This window comes from Apodemus sylvaticus, chromosome 15 (genome assembly GCF_947179515.1).
Source record: "Apodemus sylvaticus chromosome 15, mApoSyl1.1, whole genome shotgun sequence".
NCBI lineage: Eukaryota > Metazoa > Chordata > Mammalia > Rodentia > Muridae > Apodemus > Apodemus sylvaticus.
In genome coordinates, this window is record NC_067486.1 from 78,056,100 (window position 1) to 78,071,138 (window position 15,039).

The 15,039-nt window shown below is 42.4% G+C and overlaps 1 protein-coding gene across 4 annotated transcripts in view; it reads left to right on the top strand.

Moving 5' to 3' along the window:
- Tbccd1 (TBCC domain containing 1) overlaps positions 1–15,039 on the top strand; it is a 43,152-nt gene that overhangs the window by 25,683 nt on the left and 2,430 nt on the right. For all 4 annotated transcript variants that reach the window (XM_052157989.1, XM_052157987.1, XM_052157988.1 and 1 more), the window contains exons 4-7: positions 4,146–4,512; positions 6,948–7,134; positions 7,258–7,755; positions 11,332–11,481. In XM_052157989.1, the coding sequence (XP_052013949.1) occupies positions 4,146–4,512; positions 6,948–7,134; positions 7,258–7,755; positions 11,332–11,461 (1,182 nt within the window). In that variant the 3' untranslated portion in view covers positions 11,462–11,481. The remainder of the gene's footprint in view (positions 1–4,145; positions 4,513–6,947; positions 7,135–7,257; positions 7,756–11,331; positions 11,482–15,039) is intronic.

Consider the following 15,039-nt stretch of genomic DNA (forward strand, 5'->3'; position numbering starts at 1 on the left):
GTGCTCCTGTGTCGCCAGTGCAGACAGGCTGCTCTGCCTTAGGTGGACAACCCAGCGGTCTCAGCAGCCAGCCTGCAGGGAACTCCGCAGTGTTGTCTATGTTAGTTTCTCAGAAACAGCGATTATCATTACTCTTGTTCCATAAAACTCTGAAAATAAACTAGAAAAGAAGGGAAAATGTCAAATGAATAGGAAGAAAGTCAATTCCCAGCATTTTCCTTCTGAACTTTTTGGTCCCTTTTTATCCTTAATGCCATAGTAATGATATTTGAAATAAAAATCTCTTTTCTCTCTTGCCCTCTTCTCCCCAACCCTCCCTTCCTATTTCCTTTCTCCTTTCCCTCTCCCTCTCCCTCTCTGTGCCTGCAAGCGTGTGTGTGTGTGTGTGTGTGTGTGTGTGTGTGTGTGTGTGTATGTGTGTGTATGTGTGTGTATGTGTGTGTGTGTGTACGCACACGTGCGTGCGTGCATGCGTGCGGCACTCAGGTGGATGTTTAAGGGGTACACACTCTACACAGTTTCCCTTGAGCCTGGAGCTCACTGTCTGGGGACTAGGCCAGCAGCAGGCAAATCACAATACTCCCCATTTGCCCTGCTCACTCCGCCCAGGGACTCTGCGCTTCACACTTACCTTTCTGGTGTGCACTGGGGATCCAAGTCCAGGTTCTCCTGTCTTAACCGAGCCTTCCTACTACACACTGGGCTGTCTCCCACCCTCTTTCCTGTTCTCGCATGTGCCAGGGGTTGAGCATGCTACATCTCCTGGCTGCCGCAGACACGGCTTCATTCTTTCTTTTGATTTCTTGGTTCTGATTTTGCTCCCAACTCCATTCCTGAAGTCCAGGCCATCATCCTTGCTTCCTGTGCTTAGTCTTGGGGAAGGGGCTTTGCTTACGTTTCAGTAAAGACATTTCTCTGGTATTAACCTCTAGTGTTTCTGTTTACTCAGCAGTTCTGTCTGACTCAAACCTTCCCCACCACCCTCCCTCGGAAAACCCGTATGATTGCTCCAGATTTAATGTTGGGATTTCTTAATGTAGTTAGGATTTTTTCAAGTTATCCTTCTAAGGATGGTGTAGCAGGCACTGGAGCATGCAGTAATCCATCTTGACGGACCACGCCATTGTGTGCATCAAGGCCTGTGAATGCAGTAGTGCACCACAGCGTCCTGTATTCTCTGTGGGCTCCCTCTGGACAATCCCAGTACACAAGGCCACACCGTACCAAACAGACCTGGCCAAGGCTCTTGGTGCCCAGAAGGTTTGAGTTCTGCTGTCCCTTGACAGACACTCAGTGCTTATGGAGATATCCCAGGATACTGAGAATGCTTAGGCCAAACTGAAAGGTTGATTCTGAAAAAATAATGTATTTGCTTCATATATTTTCTGAAGATTATTCTTAAAGGAATCCATTATTATAAACCTGTAACTTTACCCATTTTTAGTGTAGACCAGGCCCTCCAATGAATGCATAAGAGTAAAATGCTTCACTTTACATTGGAACAAATCCATTTCTGATTTTTTTTTCTGGTTGAGCAGCTCATTGTGAGAACTTTAATTTAGTAGAATGGAGTCCATTATTACTAGTTTCCACAAAACAGTACAAGATGTGTGTTTTAGTGTTCTCAAGGAAGAGTGGTCACATTAAATGGTGATTTATTAGACCATCTTACAGGATGTAGGCCAGGATGTGTGGCTGTCTCACAGTGGCAAGGCCAAGAATCTGGAAGTTGCTCAGTCCATTAGGCTGAATGTCTCCTCAGTCACAATCTGGTATTGAAGGGCTGGAGAATTCCTGGAGAGCTGCTGGTCTTCAGCTTGCGTTGGAATCTTGAAGACATTAGATATAATCCCACCTCAGCCAGGGTAGACAAACATGCTAGCGAGAGTGAGGGCAAACAGGCACAAAGTTCCCTTCTTCCAGGCCCTTCTTGTGTATCTCTGGCCCCTCATCAAAGTAGCTTTTTGCAGCAAATGCAGACAATTGTAGAGATTCAAAGGAGGTCAGAATACAAGAAATAAGTGATTGTGGTGTGTGCACCCTCAAATGGTACATCTCGAATATAGTCCCTATGCTTAAGGCTCAAGGGAAACTGAGTAACGTATTCATTGCTACACCTTTGACTTTGTTGAGACAGAATCTCATTATGTTAACAAAGCTGGTCCAAACTCCTGGTATCCAGGATCCTCCATCCTGAGTATCCCAGGTAACCATAGCATAGCATAGACTACCATGCATGGGTCTCACTGGCCTGCTCTGAAATGAAGACCTCAAGCTAGCAGTCCTTTAGACTGAAGAACTTACTAGTCAATGATGGGGACTTATTTGGCATTAGGGCCTATAAAAATACCCCACAAGTGACCTGCAGTTCTGAGAGATTAGAAACTCTGAAGTAGAGATGGCTTCTCATCGGAGGGGAAAAGATATGCGTGAGACCATGGCCTCTGAAAGAGGAGCAGATGGCTTTCCAGTCCTGCTATCTAATGAGCTCTTGGCAGACGCCATGCAGGCAGAGCTATGGTAGACAAGTGGGCTTCTTCAGGACATGTTTTATTGGTATATTTGGATGTCTACCTGTAAGCATAAATTTTGGAGGCAGTTCAAACATTGCTGAGCAGCAGTTTATATCAGACTGCCTATAATTGATTATGCATATGTACTCACACCTTGCTAAGTTTATGACCAGCCTAAAAATTCTGGGGATGCAGGTTTTTATGTTTAACAAACCATGGTTCAGAATGCACCATTACATGTTTCAGTACAGCATGGTCACTAACATTGTGTCAGACTAATAGGAAAAAAAAAAGAACACTTGAATGCTGGTGCTGGTCATACTTTTGGTTTCAATTCTCATTTTAAAACAAATACTGTGTTTAAAGCATGCATAAATTTTTATGTATTGAAATATACTTACCAATTCAAGATGCTTCCAATTTGTGTAACAATTATCTGGAGTACTCATACTTGAGTCTCTATGTTCTCCATGTGAAAGGAAAGACTATCTGTAATGTTGTAATTTGTATCTAAGTTTTTTAATGAGTGAAATTTGCATTATAAAGTTATCCATTCATAAATACATAAGTGACCCAAAGAATTTTGTCCTCTCCTTTACTGGTTTGCTTTAATCATGTGTGCGTGCATATGCATGCATAGCCCCTACCCCGTGAAAAAGATTTATTGCAGAATCATGGTTCTATTTTCTCAATGCATCAGCTTGAAAATATTTTTAGCTTAATCTTAATGTGTCCTAACAGCAATGTGACAGAATTTTGCAGATGATATTCTGGGAGTGACATCTATAGGAGTGCTACACTTGTCCTTTGGATTTAAATGAAACTGAATTTACACTGACTCAGTGAAAGGAAAATCTTTTACATAGTGTAAAGATGGATGCAGTTCATTTGTGGATAGGCATATTTATATTCATTGCCCAGCATTAGAAACATAAAATTTTACAATAATTGAGAAAGAAACTAGGCCACATATTAATCTGTGAACAGGTAATAAGCAGGTTTGTATAGTAACTAGATGCAACACATGCGCTTTGTGTGTCTCCTTTATTTAAGGGAGGGTTTGAGGGATACTTCTCTTGTATATAAGACTGTACTGCTTAGGACAGTAAAGTAGGTCACACAAGTGCGGGCAGCGTGGTTAGTGATTAGAGCAGTGCGAAATATTTCTGAAAATTAATTGTTCCTATCAAATCAACTATCCCATATATATTTTACCTTTGTTATTTTTGAAGTACTATGGTAATTAGCGATCAGATAGCTTATTATGCTTTTTCTTTTTGAATTATAATGTTTTCTTCATTTGTAAATAACCTGTTGTCTAAATTTTATCCACGGTCTTTTATAATAAACTATGATCCTATACAAATAAATAAATACATAAATAAATACATAAATAAAAATAGACAAAGCTCCATAATAGTTCTGGCCTCAACATATTAGATAAGGGGCGTTAAACCTGTAGTACTTTTGAGTTAGTTTACCCATATTACATACATCAAGGTTACTTTCACAGAGCTACCTACTTTCTTTTGAGAGAATGAGGCATCATAGAATGCAATGTAATTAAAATGTCAAACATTTATCTTGCAGAGCACTCTCGTTCAGTTGAGTGTTTTCCTTTGTTTGTTTTAGAATTGGAACGACTACAGTCACCAGGCGTTTGTCTGTGATCATCTGTCAGAGCTCCTCCAGCTGCTCCTGGACCCCGAGCAGCTCACTGCTTCCTTTCACTCGACCCGCAGCAGCCTGCTCTCCCGAGACGCTGTCGCAGCGCTCAGCTTTCTCATTGAGGGCACCGTGAGCAGAGCAGAGAAGGTCTACCCCCTTCATGAACTTGCACTGTGGCAGCCCCTGCACGCAGCAAGTGGCTTCTCAAAGATCTCTAAGACTTTCTCTATCTACAAGCTGGAAGCATGGTTGAGAGCCTGTTTGACCACAAATCCTTTTGGCCCATCTGCTTGCTTCAAGTCTGGAAAGAAATTGGCTTGGGCTCGCCAAGGTATTTAAAGAAATAATGCTTTGCCTAATATTAAATTCAACAACAGGGAAAATTACTGTTGCTGGTGTATGTGGTCAGATGTCTTCTAGCCTGGTGCAGTGGTACATGCCTGTAATCTAGTACTTGGAAGACAGAGCAGAAGATTCACAGGGACGAGGGAAAATGGAGCTACATGGTGAGCTTCTGTCTCTGCAGTGCATGCATGTGGTACACAACATACATGCAGGCAAAACATACATGAATATAAGATAAAAATAAAGGGGAAAAAAACCAAGTAAATGTCTTTATTAGGATTTTATTGCTATGAAGAGACACCATGACCATGGCAACTCTTATAAAGGAAAACATTTAACTGAGGCTGGCTTACAGGTTCAGAAGTTTATACCATTATCATCATGGTGGGAAGCATGAAGGCAGACAAGGTGCTGGAGAAGGAGCAAGGAGTTCTACATCTGGATCCTCAAACAGCAGGAAAAATCTCTAGCTTCTGAGACCTCAGAGCCCATCCCCTAGTGACACACTTCCTCCAACAAGGCCACACCTCCTAATAGTGCCACTCACTCTCTATGGGTCAAGCATTCAAACACATGAGTCTGTGAGGGCCATTCCTAGTCAAACCACCACAGTAAGAAAGCAAGAAATACCTCCAATATAAAAGAGGATCCGTCTTCTGTATGTGCCTTGCATGGGGGAGGGGAGACAGTGCTCAGGTGATCTAGGTCTTTTGCTATATTCACAGAAGCTATCTATAGTCTATCCTCCCCCAACGCTCTCTTCCCTCTACTGTCAGATGCTTGCTTGAGGCTTTTTCATTTCTGTTTAGCAGCAGGATTTGGCACACCAATAGATGACACCTCAGAGTTGGTGTACAGACGAGTGGCTTTTAGCTGCAAAGAGACAAGCAAGGAATATATTTCCTTCTGTTCTAAATTAGAAATTGTATAAACAGTAACAAGGGAACAATGTTGACTGCGTCACTGGACAGCCGTAGCTCACAGTTAGGTTACGCTGCTGTAGACTTGTGGGCCCATGTATAAGTTTCAAGAAAAGAACCAGGAAAATGTTTCAGATATCTGTGCTACTAAGTTAGGTGCCAGGCCAGCTTTTTGAGAAAAAAACTATAGTAGGCTGTGCTTCCACAATGTCAGAATTGCAAAGATAGTCCCATATATCTATGTAAATAAAATATATTGGTTTAGCTGGGCATGGTGCTTCATGCCTTTAATCCTAGCATTCAGGAGGCAGAGGCTGGTAGATATCTGAGTTTGATGACAGCCTGGTCTCTGAGAGTGAGTTCCAAAGCAGCCTGGTCTACATGACCCTGTCTCAACCTCCCCGAAAGTTGAATCTTTTTCAGGTTTTTTAGGACATACTAGGGAATTGAAACTGAGGCTTCATACATCCTAAGCATGCATTCTGCCATTGAGCAACACCCCCAGAGACAATTGCATTTCTTCATATTATTATAACACTGTAAAACAGAATGATTACACATTATCTACAAAATCTTTTTTTTTTAAGTGATCCAGGAAGTCTATATCCAACCCAGCCATTCTGCCATGCGTCAGTGTGTCCTTGAGATTCAGGGATCCTATAGAAATATAGGTGAAACTATGTCATCCTTAGTTTCAAAAAAACACTTAGGTTTAAGGGAGCTTTAACCTTGATAGGATAGACACTGTTGGGAAAATTAAGACTATTTAATCTCATAAGATTATACTAAAATTCGAGTAGTTTGATAACAAACTACTGTTTAAACTTTTTAATATTATTTTTCTACATAACCATTGAACATATGGTTATGTACAATTAAAAACTAATAAGTCTTTTAAAAGAAGAATTTTAGCATGTCTGTATATTGTTTCCACATGGACCAGTATAGATTGTGGGATAGTATAGATTAGTGGGAAGTGCAGGCCCAGCGGCAAGACTCGTGCTGACATGGCTGTGTCCGTGGGAACCTGTGGGGAAGGTGTGTGCTCAGTAGGAATGATCTTGGGAGAGAAGACATGACCTCAGGTGGGAGTGCTGGGGTGATGCTGTTAGTTGAGAGGGATGGAGAGATTGTAGGATGGCAGTTTGAGGAGGCCATTGTGGTTGGGATGACAGTGAGATTCCTGAGGAGGAGCTGTTTGGGTCTGTCACTAGTGTAGGACCTTAGGCATGTTACTTAACTTAGCAGGTAAATGAGAAACCACATCCTGGCTCTACCAGAAATCTTGAGGCTATTAGAGGTTTACATTTGTTAAAGATGATTGTGAAAGATTACAGATATATAGAAGAACAGTAAACACCACTTTATCATTAACTCTTACATCTATTTCTTCACTTGTAGTGAACGTTAGGCAGGAGCATATATAGATGTATGTAAGCTCATGGTCACCTGGTTTCTTTGATTTGAAACTATCTTATTATTGGTGTGTTTTCTTAACTAGTTGAAGGTTCGACCAGAAGAGCTAAGATTGCGTGCAATGCTCACACGGCTCCTCGGTTGCACCGCATCGTGGTCATGAGCCAAGTTTACAAGCAGACACTGGCCAAGAGCTCAGAAACCCTAGAAGGAGCACACGTCAGGGCTCATCGCTGCAATGAGTCTTTTATATATCTGCTCTCCCCCTTACGGTAAGCAGAGGTCCCTAATATTTTGATATTTTCTTTGGACTGGGGTTTTTGTTTTTGTTTTGAGAAAGAATTTTATCCTAGGTAATTCATTCGAAAGAATTTAATTCATTTAAATTTTTTCAGATCTATGACAATTGAAAAATGCAGGAATAGTACCTTTGTATTGGGTCCTGTGGAGACAGCTCTTCACCTACATGACTGTGAGAATCTAAAAGTCGTTGCTGTTTGCCACCGATTGTCCATCTCTTCTACAACAGGCTGCACCTTTCATATTATGACCCCATCACGCCCACTTATTCTCTCTGGAAACCAGACAGTAACTTTTGCCCCCTTTCATACCCATTACCCATTGCTGGAGGACCACATGGCCAGGACTGGCCTTGCTACAGTGCCTAACTATTGGGATAACCCAATGGTGGTGTGCAGAGAAGGCACTGACACAAAAGTCTTCCGGCTCTTGCCTCCTTCTGAGTTCTACGTATTTATTATTCCCTTTGAGATGGAAGGGGACACAGCAGAGATTCCTGGGGGTCTCCCCTCTGCCTACCAGAAAGCACTGGCTCAAAGAGAACAGAAGATACATATCTGGCAGAAAACTGTGAAGGAGGCTCGTTTGACAAAGTAAGTGTCTTCTAGGGTCAGTGTTTTGCTGTTTGTGAAAAACTTGATGGGAAGACAAACTAATGTTGATACCTTATAGTATCCAGCCACACAAATTAAAGTGACCTGTGCGTCCTTTCTCAGGCTTTGAATCCCAGGTTAGTATTCTAGATGCTGTGTGGCTAGAAGATGCTAACGAGGTAGGTGCTCAGGTATTAGGCTCCTTTTCTTGAAGAAGTTGAAATTGCTCTGTGGCACAGGCCTGTGATCCCAGCACGTAAAGGCTTGAGCAGGAGGATCACAAGTTCCAGGTTAGTGGGCGTGCATGGTAAGAATCACAATAAAAATCAGCTTACACTTAGTTGGCAGAGATTAGACTTGTATGAAATAAAGCAGTCTTGTCTAGAAAATGATGCGTGGTTCAGCCTTGAACAGCATAGCTATTAGCATCCTTTTGCACACTGCTTTATACTGGTGGCTGCTTTAGAATCCTCCAGAAACTTGGGTAAAATACAGATTTTCATGGTTCCCACCACACCACAGACTTACAAGTGACATTAATGGAGGTGGTTTTTCCAAGGCTGATTCTTGCTAATTCTTGTCACTTTCTCCCGTAATCCATGCTAAAATGGGAGAAATAACGAAAGTGTGTTTTTTAAAGCTAGATTTGCAGTATAAAATACTGTGTTTCATTCTACTAGTGGGCACCAGAGTGGCTTTTTAAAAATTACATGCATGGGATAACACATATAGCTGTGAGTATATGTTATGCCCAGATTTTTATTTAAGGAGTATTGGTCTTTGAACTCCAGAAGCCAGACACAGTTACAGTTAACAGAGAGTCCAAAGACACCAGTGTGAACAGTTAAGGAAGATGTGTCAAGGAGATAGAATTTGCCATGGGTCCTGACGAATGAGAACTTTGCATAGCAAGTGAGACCTAGACTGAATATCTGAGAGTAGTGGAGGAGCAGATATCTGAGAAGCAGAATCTAAGGCGGGCGGGATTCAGGGGGCAACACAGTGGTCCCTAAGCTTGATAAGTGGCCTGAGTCAAATTATGCTGTGTTTTGATGATCGGGCCTCAGACATTCCTTTAGAATTCTTCAGTAGAAGCCTTTCAAGATTTGCTTTAAGCTGTGAGGTCCAGAAAGGCGTTCATTCAGGAGTGTCTATAAGCCACACAGTGCACAGACTACTCACTAGAGGCCATAGCAGATTAAATAGAGCTCCGGGCTGGCACATAGGCAGTTAGAGAGTAAACTGTAAGAGGAGACAGACTGTGGTTCAGTGTCTGGGTGAGAGCAGAGCGGGGGATGGGGAGGACAGAAGTACTAAGTTGGCTGCTGGTGGGGCTCTGTGTGTAAGTTTGTGAAGACAAGAAAGTAAAAAAAAAAATGGTTCTAAAAATTAAGTCTAAGCTTAGTAAGTTTTTATTAACCTTCTTCTCAGCAGACTACTGTGAATAACTTAAATTTTAAAATTACCCATGCTTGGAATAAGTAATCGTTTTCACAAATATGTTGGTGGACAGATTTCATTTGTTAGAGATTAGGGAAAAGGAAATACTGCAGTACTAGAATACGGTAGAGGTAACTTCTTTATCTCTCTGAGCACAGGGCCAAGTTCTTTTTGTAAATCTCAATATAAGCTCCCTCAATGTGGTGTGTGTGTGTGTGTTTCATACATATGCCTATATATACAACACACACACATACATGCATGATCAACAACAGTACAACTTACGTCTTTGTTGGGGGCCCATGCAGAAGTATTCCAGTCACCTGTGTTTACACAGGTGTGTTCTCAACTGCTGGATCATGGTCATCAGCAGATCACTGCTCTCACTGCACTCAGCCTTCTGAGGAGGAAGTCATCACTCTACTTTATCAGTAACATTGGAGATGTTCACAGATCACAGATATTTAGAATGTCCCCAGCACAGATCTGATCAGCTCTATGCTAACTCACTGATTATTTCTAATAGCTGTACCCAGTTGCAGGTGAAGACTAGAGAACTAAGATTAAGTACTTAGTCACAAAGTATTCAAGTACATTGTTGGCCTTGTTCCAGAGGTGCTTATCTGTCTCTGTCCTCACTATTCCTCTCAGTTATTATGACACCATATAGTACAGTAATCAAATTAGAGTGTATAATGAGATCGTCATTGAAAAAATACCCTTTGAACACCTACTGTGAAAATGTCTACACCATTTAAATGCCTAGACTCTCTTACACAAATGAAAAGCTTAGGGAGATTTGTGGAGTCTAGAATGTGGTAAGCAATTGTATTTTAGCATGTAATGGTGCTAGAAATACTGTTAAAAGTAGCTGGTATAACTTTGGGAATAAAAGTGCACCTTTGCGTACACTAGGATTATATCCAGAGCAAAACTCATTTACTGTACCTAAGCCATCAACTGATTCTGCAGTGTGGGAGCACTGAGGAGCACCCACTCTCCTGGCCGCTGGCTTGCAGGCCTACACTTCCCAACTGCACCCAGCATTAAAAGTATCATAGTGCTGATTACTACCCTGAAAACACATTTGAAGAGGAGTTCCTGCAGAGCAAATACATTGCTTTTATCTTGCCATACAGTTAAGCCATTTAGTTAAATGTGAGTTGAGAACTTTCTGCAGAGAAAGACAGAAACCAGGCTGAAGGCAAACTGCCAGCAAGACCCTGGTTCACGTGTGTGATTGGTGGAGGATTGTGGGAAGCAAGGCCTTGCTGAAGATTAAGTACCATCTGCATTCTGGGATAGTGGCTGCATGGTTGTAACCAAGTAATTTATCTCTAAGACAGGTTGGGATGAGGTGGATCTAAAAGTACAAAGTGTCAGCATCCTTTCGCCCAGGAGACAGGGCTTGCCAGTCATTGTTAAGGTCTCACTTCTGGACTTGAGTGGGATTGTGCAATTGGGGTTGTGGAGTGCCCTGTTCTTGCTTTGGGTGGTAGTCATTCCAGCATGCCCTGTCTACTGTTGGTGTCCTGTAGATCCAGTGGAATTGTGTCCTGCTGGGCAGCTGTGCAAGTTGTCACAGATGTGGGGCTATGCTTCTCTTTGTTGCCTGCATCATGCTGTCACATTAGGGCCTTGATCATTTCTGTCCAGTAGTCCATTCCACATAATCCTGTTGAAGCGTCATGTTAGAGAGGCATCTCTGTCCACTCCTTTCCTACAGTGACACTCCCAGTAATGCTGCCTTCTCGGCTGACACTGCACTGTTCTCCATCAAGGGTTTTCTTAGTACTTCATTTCAGGCTGTATATTATCCTCTGTGCTGTCTTACCCACAGGGCTTATGGTTGACAGGGACACATACAGAGATCACAATCTTCTGACCTAGACAACAGGACAGACTCTTTTCCTTATGCATTTATTCCCGTCGGTCCGAACACTGGCTCGTTCATTTTGTCCTCAGTAAGAACCTGCAATGTACTAGGCTTTAGACATTGTGTCTCACTGTGCCTCGAACATGGTGAGAACTGAAGGGTGACTGCACATAGTCATTTAGTTGTATTGAGATTTTAGGGAAACGTAATCTGCTGGGTTTTGTTTCCTTACATTTTTTTGCTCTTAATCACGACTTCAGGGAGCAGAGGAAGCAGTTCCAGGTCCTTGTGGAGGACAAGTTCTATGAGTGGTTGGTTAGTACAGGACATCGGCAAGAGCTGGACAGCCTCGTTCCACCTCCAACAGCCTCCAAGCAAGTGTCTGGATAGGACCCCGCATGGAGCCATGGGTAGGCATGAAGGCCCCGGGCAGCTATTGGGACTGTTGGGAACTCTTTGATGGCATACAAAACAGAAAAGAATGTTCTTGCCAGCGTGCTCTCCTGCTCCCGCCTGTGTGTAGATACATACCCACCTTTGTTTTTTGGGTGGGTTTTTTTTTTTTTTGGTTTGTTTTTTGGGGTTTTTTTTGTTTTGGTTTTTTGAGAAAGCTTAAATATTCAAGTGGTGCCTATTTCAGAAATGTGGACAAATATAATGGCCAAGTTTTATCTTTCTTTGCAGTTTGTATGCCACCAAAATTTTACCATTTTCCTCATTAATTATATTTTGTGTTTTTTAATATTTTATTTTTAATTATGGGTATGTGCGTATGTTTGTATGTGGTGTATACACCTGAGTGAGGGTGCCCAGAGAAGTTGAAAGGCGCCAGCTCCCGTGGAGCTGGAGTGTGAGGAGGCTGTGAACTAACCGGCTATGGTGCTGGAAATTGAACTCAGGTCCTCTTGGAAAGCAGTGTAGGTGCTTAATCACTGAGCACTCTCTCCAACCCAGGCGTTACGTTCTATTGCTCATCTCTAATATACTTTTTCCTGTCTCCAAAAACTAATAATAAGTTAGAATTAATCCAAATAGTTTATTACTGAACACTAGATGAAAGTCATGAATTAGCTATGTAGAAGAGAATATAGAGATAAATTTGCTGAGAATTGCTTAATCCAAATGCTTTTTTAGCATATTTTAAAAGATTTTTCAAAAAAAATATATGTATGAGTGGTTTGCCTTTATGTATGTGTGTGCACCACATATGTGCCTGGTGTCCAGAGAGCAGAGCAGATCAGGGCTCCTGGGACTGGAGGAACAGTTGTGATCCACCATGTGGGTGCCTAGACTCCAACCTGAGTCTTCTACAAGAGCAGAGCAGCAGGTGCTCTTAACTGCTGGACCAACTCCCCAGACCACAAACTGCTTTTAAAATAGAAATTAATTGCTGCTTTCAAGTTTTTGAAGACAGAAAGTAAAGAAAAAAAATGGGCAAAAGGTACTATAGTTCATAGGGGAAAATATAGAAATTGAAACGCTCGCTTACATACAGAGATGCTCACTTACATACAGAGTTCTCATTTACATACAGAGATGTTCACTTACATACATAGATGCTCATTTACATAATGATATTCTCATTTACATAGAGAGTTCTCACTTACATATATAGATGCTCGCTCACATACAGAGATGCTCACTCACATGCAGAGATGCTCACTCACATACAGAGATGCTCACTCACACACAGAGATGCTCACTCACACACAGAGATGCTCACATGCAGAGATGCTCACTCACATACAGAGATGCTCACTCACATACAGAGATGCTCACTTACATGCAGAGATGCTCACTCATATACAGAGATGCTCACTCACATACAGAGATGCTCACTCACATACAGAGATGCTCACTCACATACAGAGATGCTCACTCACATACAGAGATGCTCACTTACATGCAGAGATGCTCACTCATATACAGAGATGCTCACTCACATACAGAGATGCTCACTCACATGCAGAGATGCTCACTCACACGCAGAGATGCTCACATGCAGAGATGCTCACTCACACGCAGAGATGCTCACTCACATACAGAGATGCTCACTCACATGCAGAGATGCTCACATGCAGAGATGCTCACACGCAGAGCTCACTCACATACAGAGATGCTCACTTACATGCAGAGATGCTCACTCATATACAGAGATGCTCACTCACATACAGAGATGCTCACTCACATGCAGAGATGCTCACTCACATGCAGAGATGCTCACTCACATGCAGAGATGCTCACTCACATACAGAGATGCTCACTCACATGCAGAGATGCTCACTCACATGCAGAGATGCTCACTCATATGCAGAGATGCTTACTCACATGCAGAGATGCTCACTCATATGCAGAGATGCTCACTCATATACAGAGATGCTCACTCACATGCAGAGATACTCACATGCAGAGATGCTCACTCACATGCAGAGATACTCACATGCAGAGATGCTCACTCACATACAGAGATGCCCACTCACATACAGAGATGCTCACTCACATACAGAGTTGCTCACTTACATGCAGAGATGCTCACTCATATACAGAGATGCTCACTTACATGCAGAGATGCTCACTCACATACAGAGATGCTCACTCACACGCAGAGATGCTCACTCACACGCAGAGATGCTCACTCATATGCAGAGATGCTCACTCACATGCAGAGATGCTCACTCACATGCAGAGATGCTCACTCACATGCAGAGATGCTCACTCACATGCAGAGATGCTCACTCATATGCAGAGATGCTCACTCACAGAGATGCTCACTCACACACAGAGATGCTCACTCACACACAGAGATACTCACATGCAGAGATGCTCACTCACACACAGAGATGCTCACTCACACACAGAGATACTCACATGCAGAGATGCTCACTCACACACAGAGATGCTCACTCACACACAGAGATACTCACATGCAGAGATGCTCACTCACACACAGAGATACTCACATGCAGAGATGCTCACTCACACGCAGAGATACTCACATGCAGAGATGCTCACTCACACGCAGAGATACTCACATGCAGAGATGCTCACTCACATGCAGAGATGTTCACTTACATACAGAAATGCTCGCTGATAAATAGAAATGTGGTTCAGAGGGAAGGGCCTGCTGCATCATGAGCCTGGTGACCAATTTGGGTCCCTAGGACCCATATAAAGATAGAAGGAGAAAAGTGAATCTACAAAGCTTCCTGCTGTCCTCCACAGGCACTGCATGAGCAGGCATTCACACAAGCACACATTATCCCATGCATAGTAATAATAAAGGTTCTTCTGTCCCCTCTCCCAGCAGGTCTGTGGCAAGCTAGCAGGTGCTGGGACAAGGTGGCCTAGCCTTTTCTTTCTTTAGTGGTCTAGCCATTGGTAAGCTCATTTGTGCCAATAAATAAATCTCCCCTGCAGAGTGCAGTGGCTGGAAAACAAGCTGGTAACATTGGTGTTGGGTTTTTAGGAAAGCATTTCTGTTAGAAATCCAACCAGAACAAGAGATTTTCATATTAACACTGGTCATATGCTTAAAGAGTTTAAAAACTGTAAACAGAATTTGTCTTTCAGAGATGAGACTGGGGAACCAAGGTAGAAGAAAGCTTATTTTAGAGATACAGTTCATATAATGTGAGGTTCACCTGTTTGTTTGGGGCCTTTTCTTTTTCTCCTTTTCTCTCTTTTTTGTGGCACTGAGGAGGGGACCTAGGCCCTCGCACATGCTTGGTGTGCACTCTGTCATTATGCAGGCTGTGTCTGCTAGGTTTAAGTTGGTCTTGAACTTGCTCCATAACTAAACAGACCTTGAGTCTGCAATCTTCTCACCTTACCCTTCCAAGGAGCTGGAATTACGGGTTTGTACCATCAAGCTTCTTCAAGATTAGACTTCTTTCTAAGGTAAAGAACTCATTGTATTTTAATATGTTCACAAATTTATGCAACTGCCACCTTTTAAAAACAGAATATCT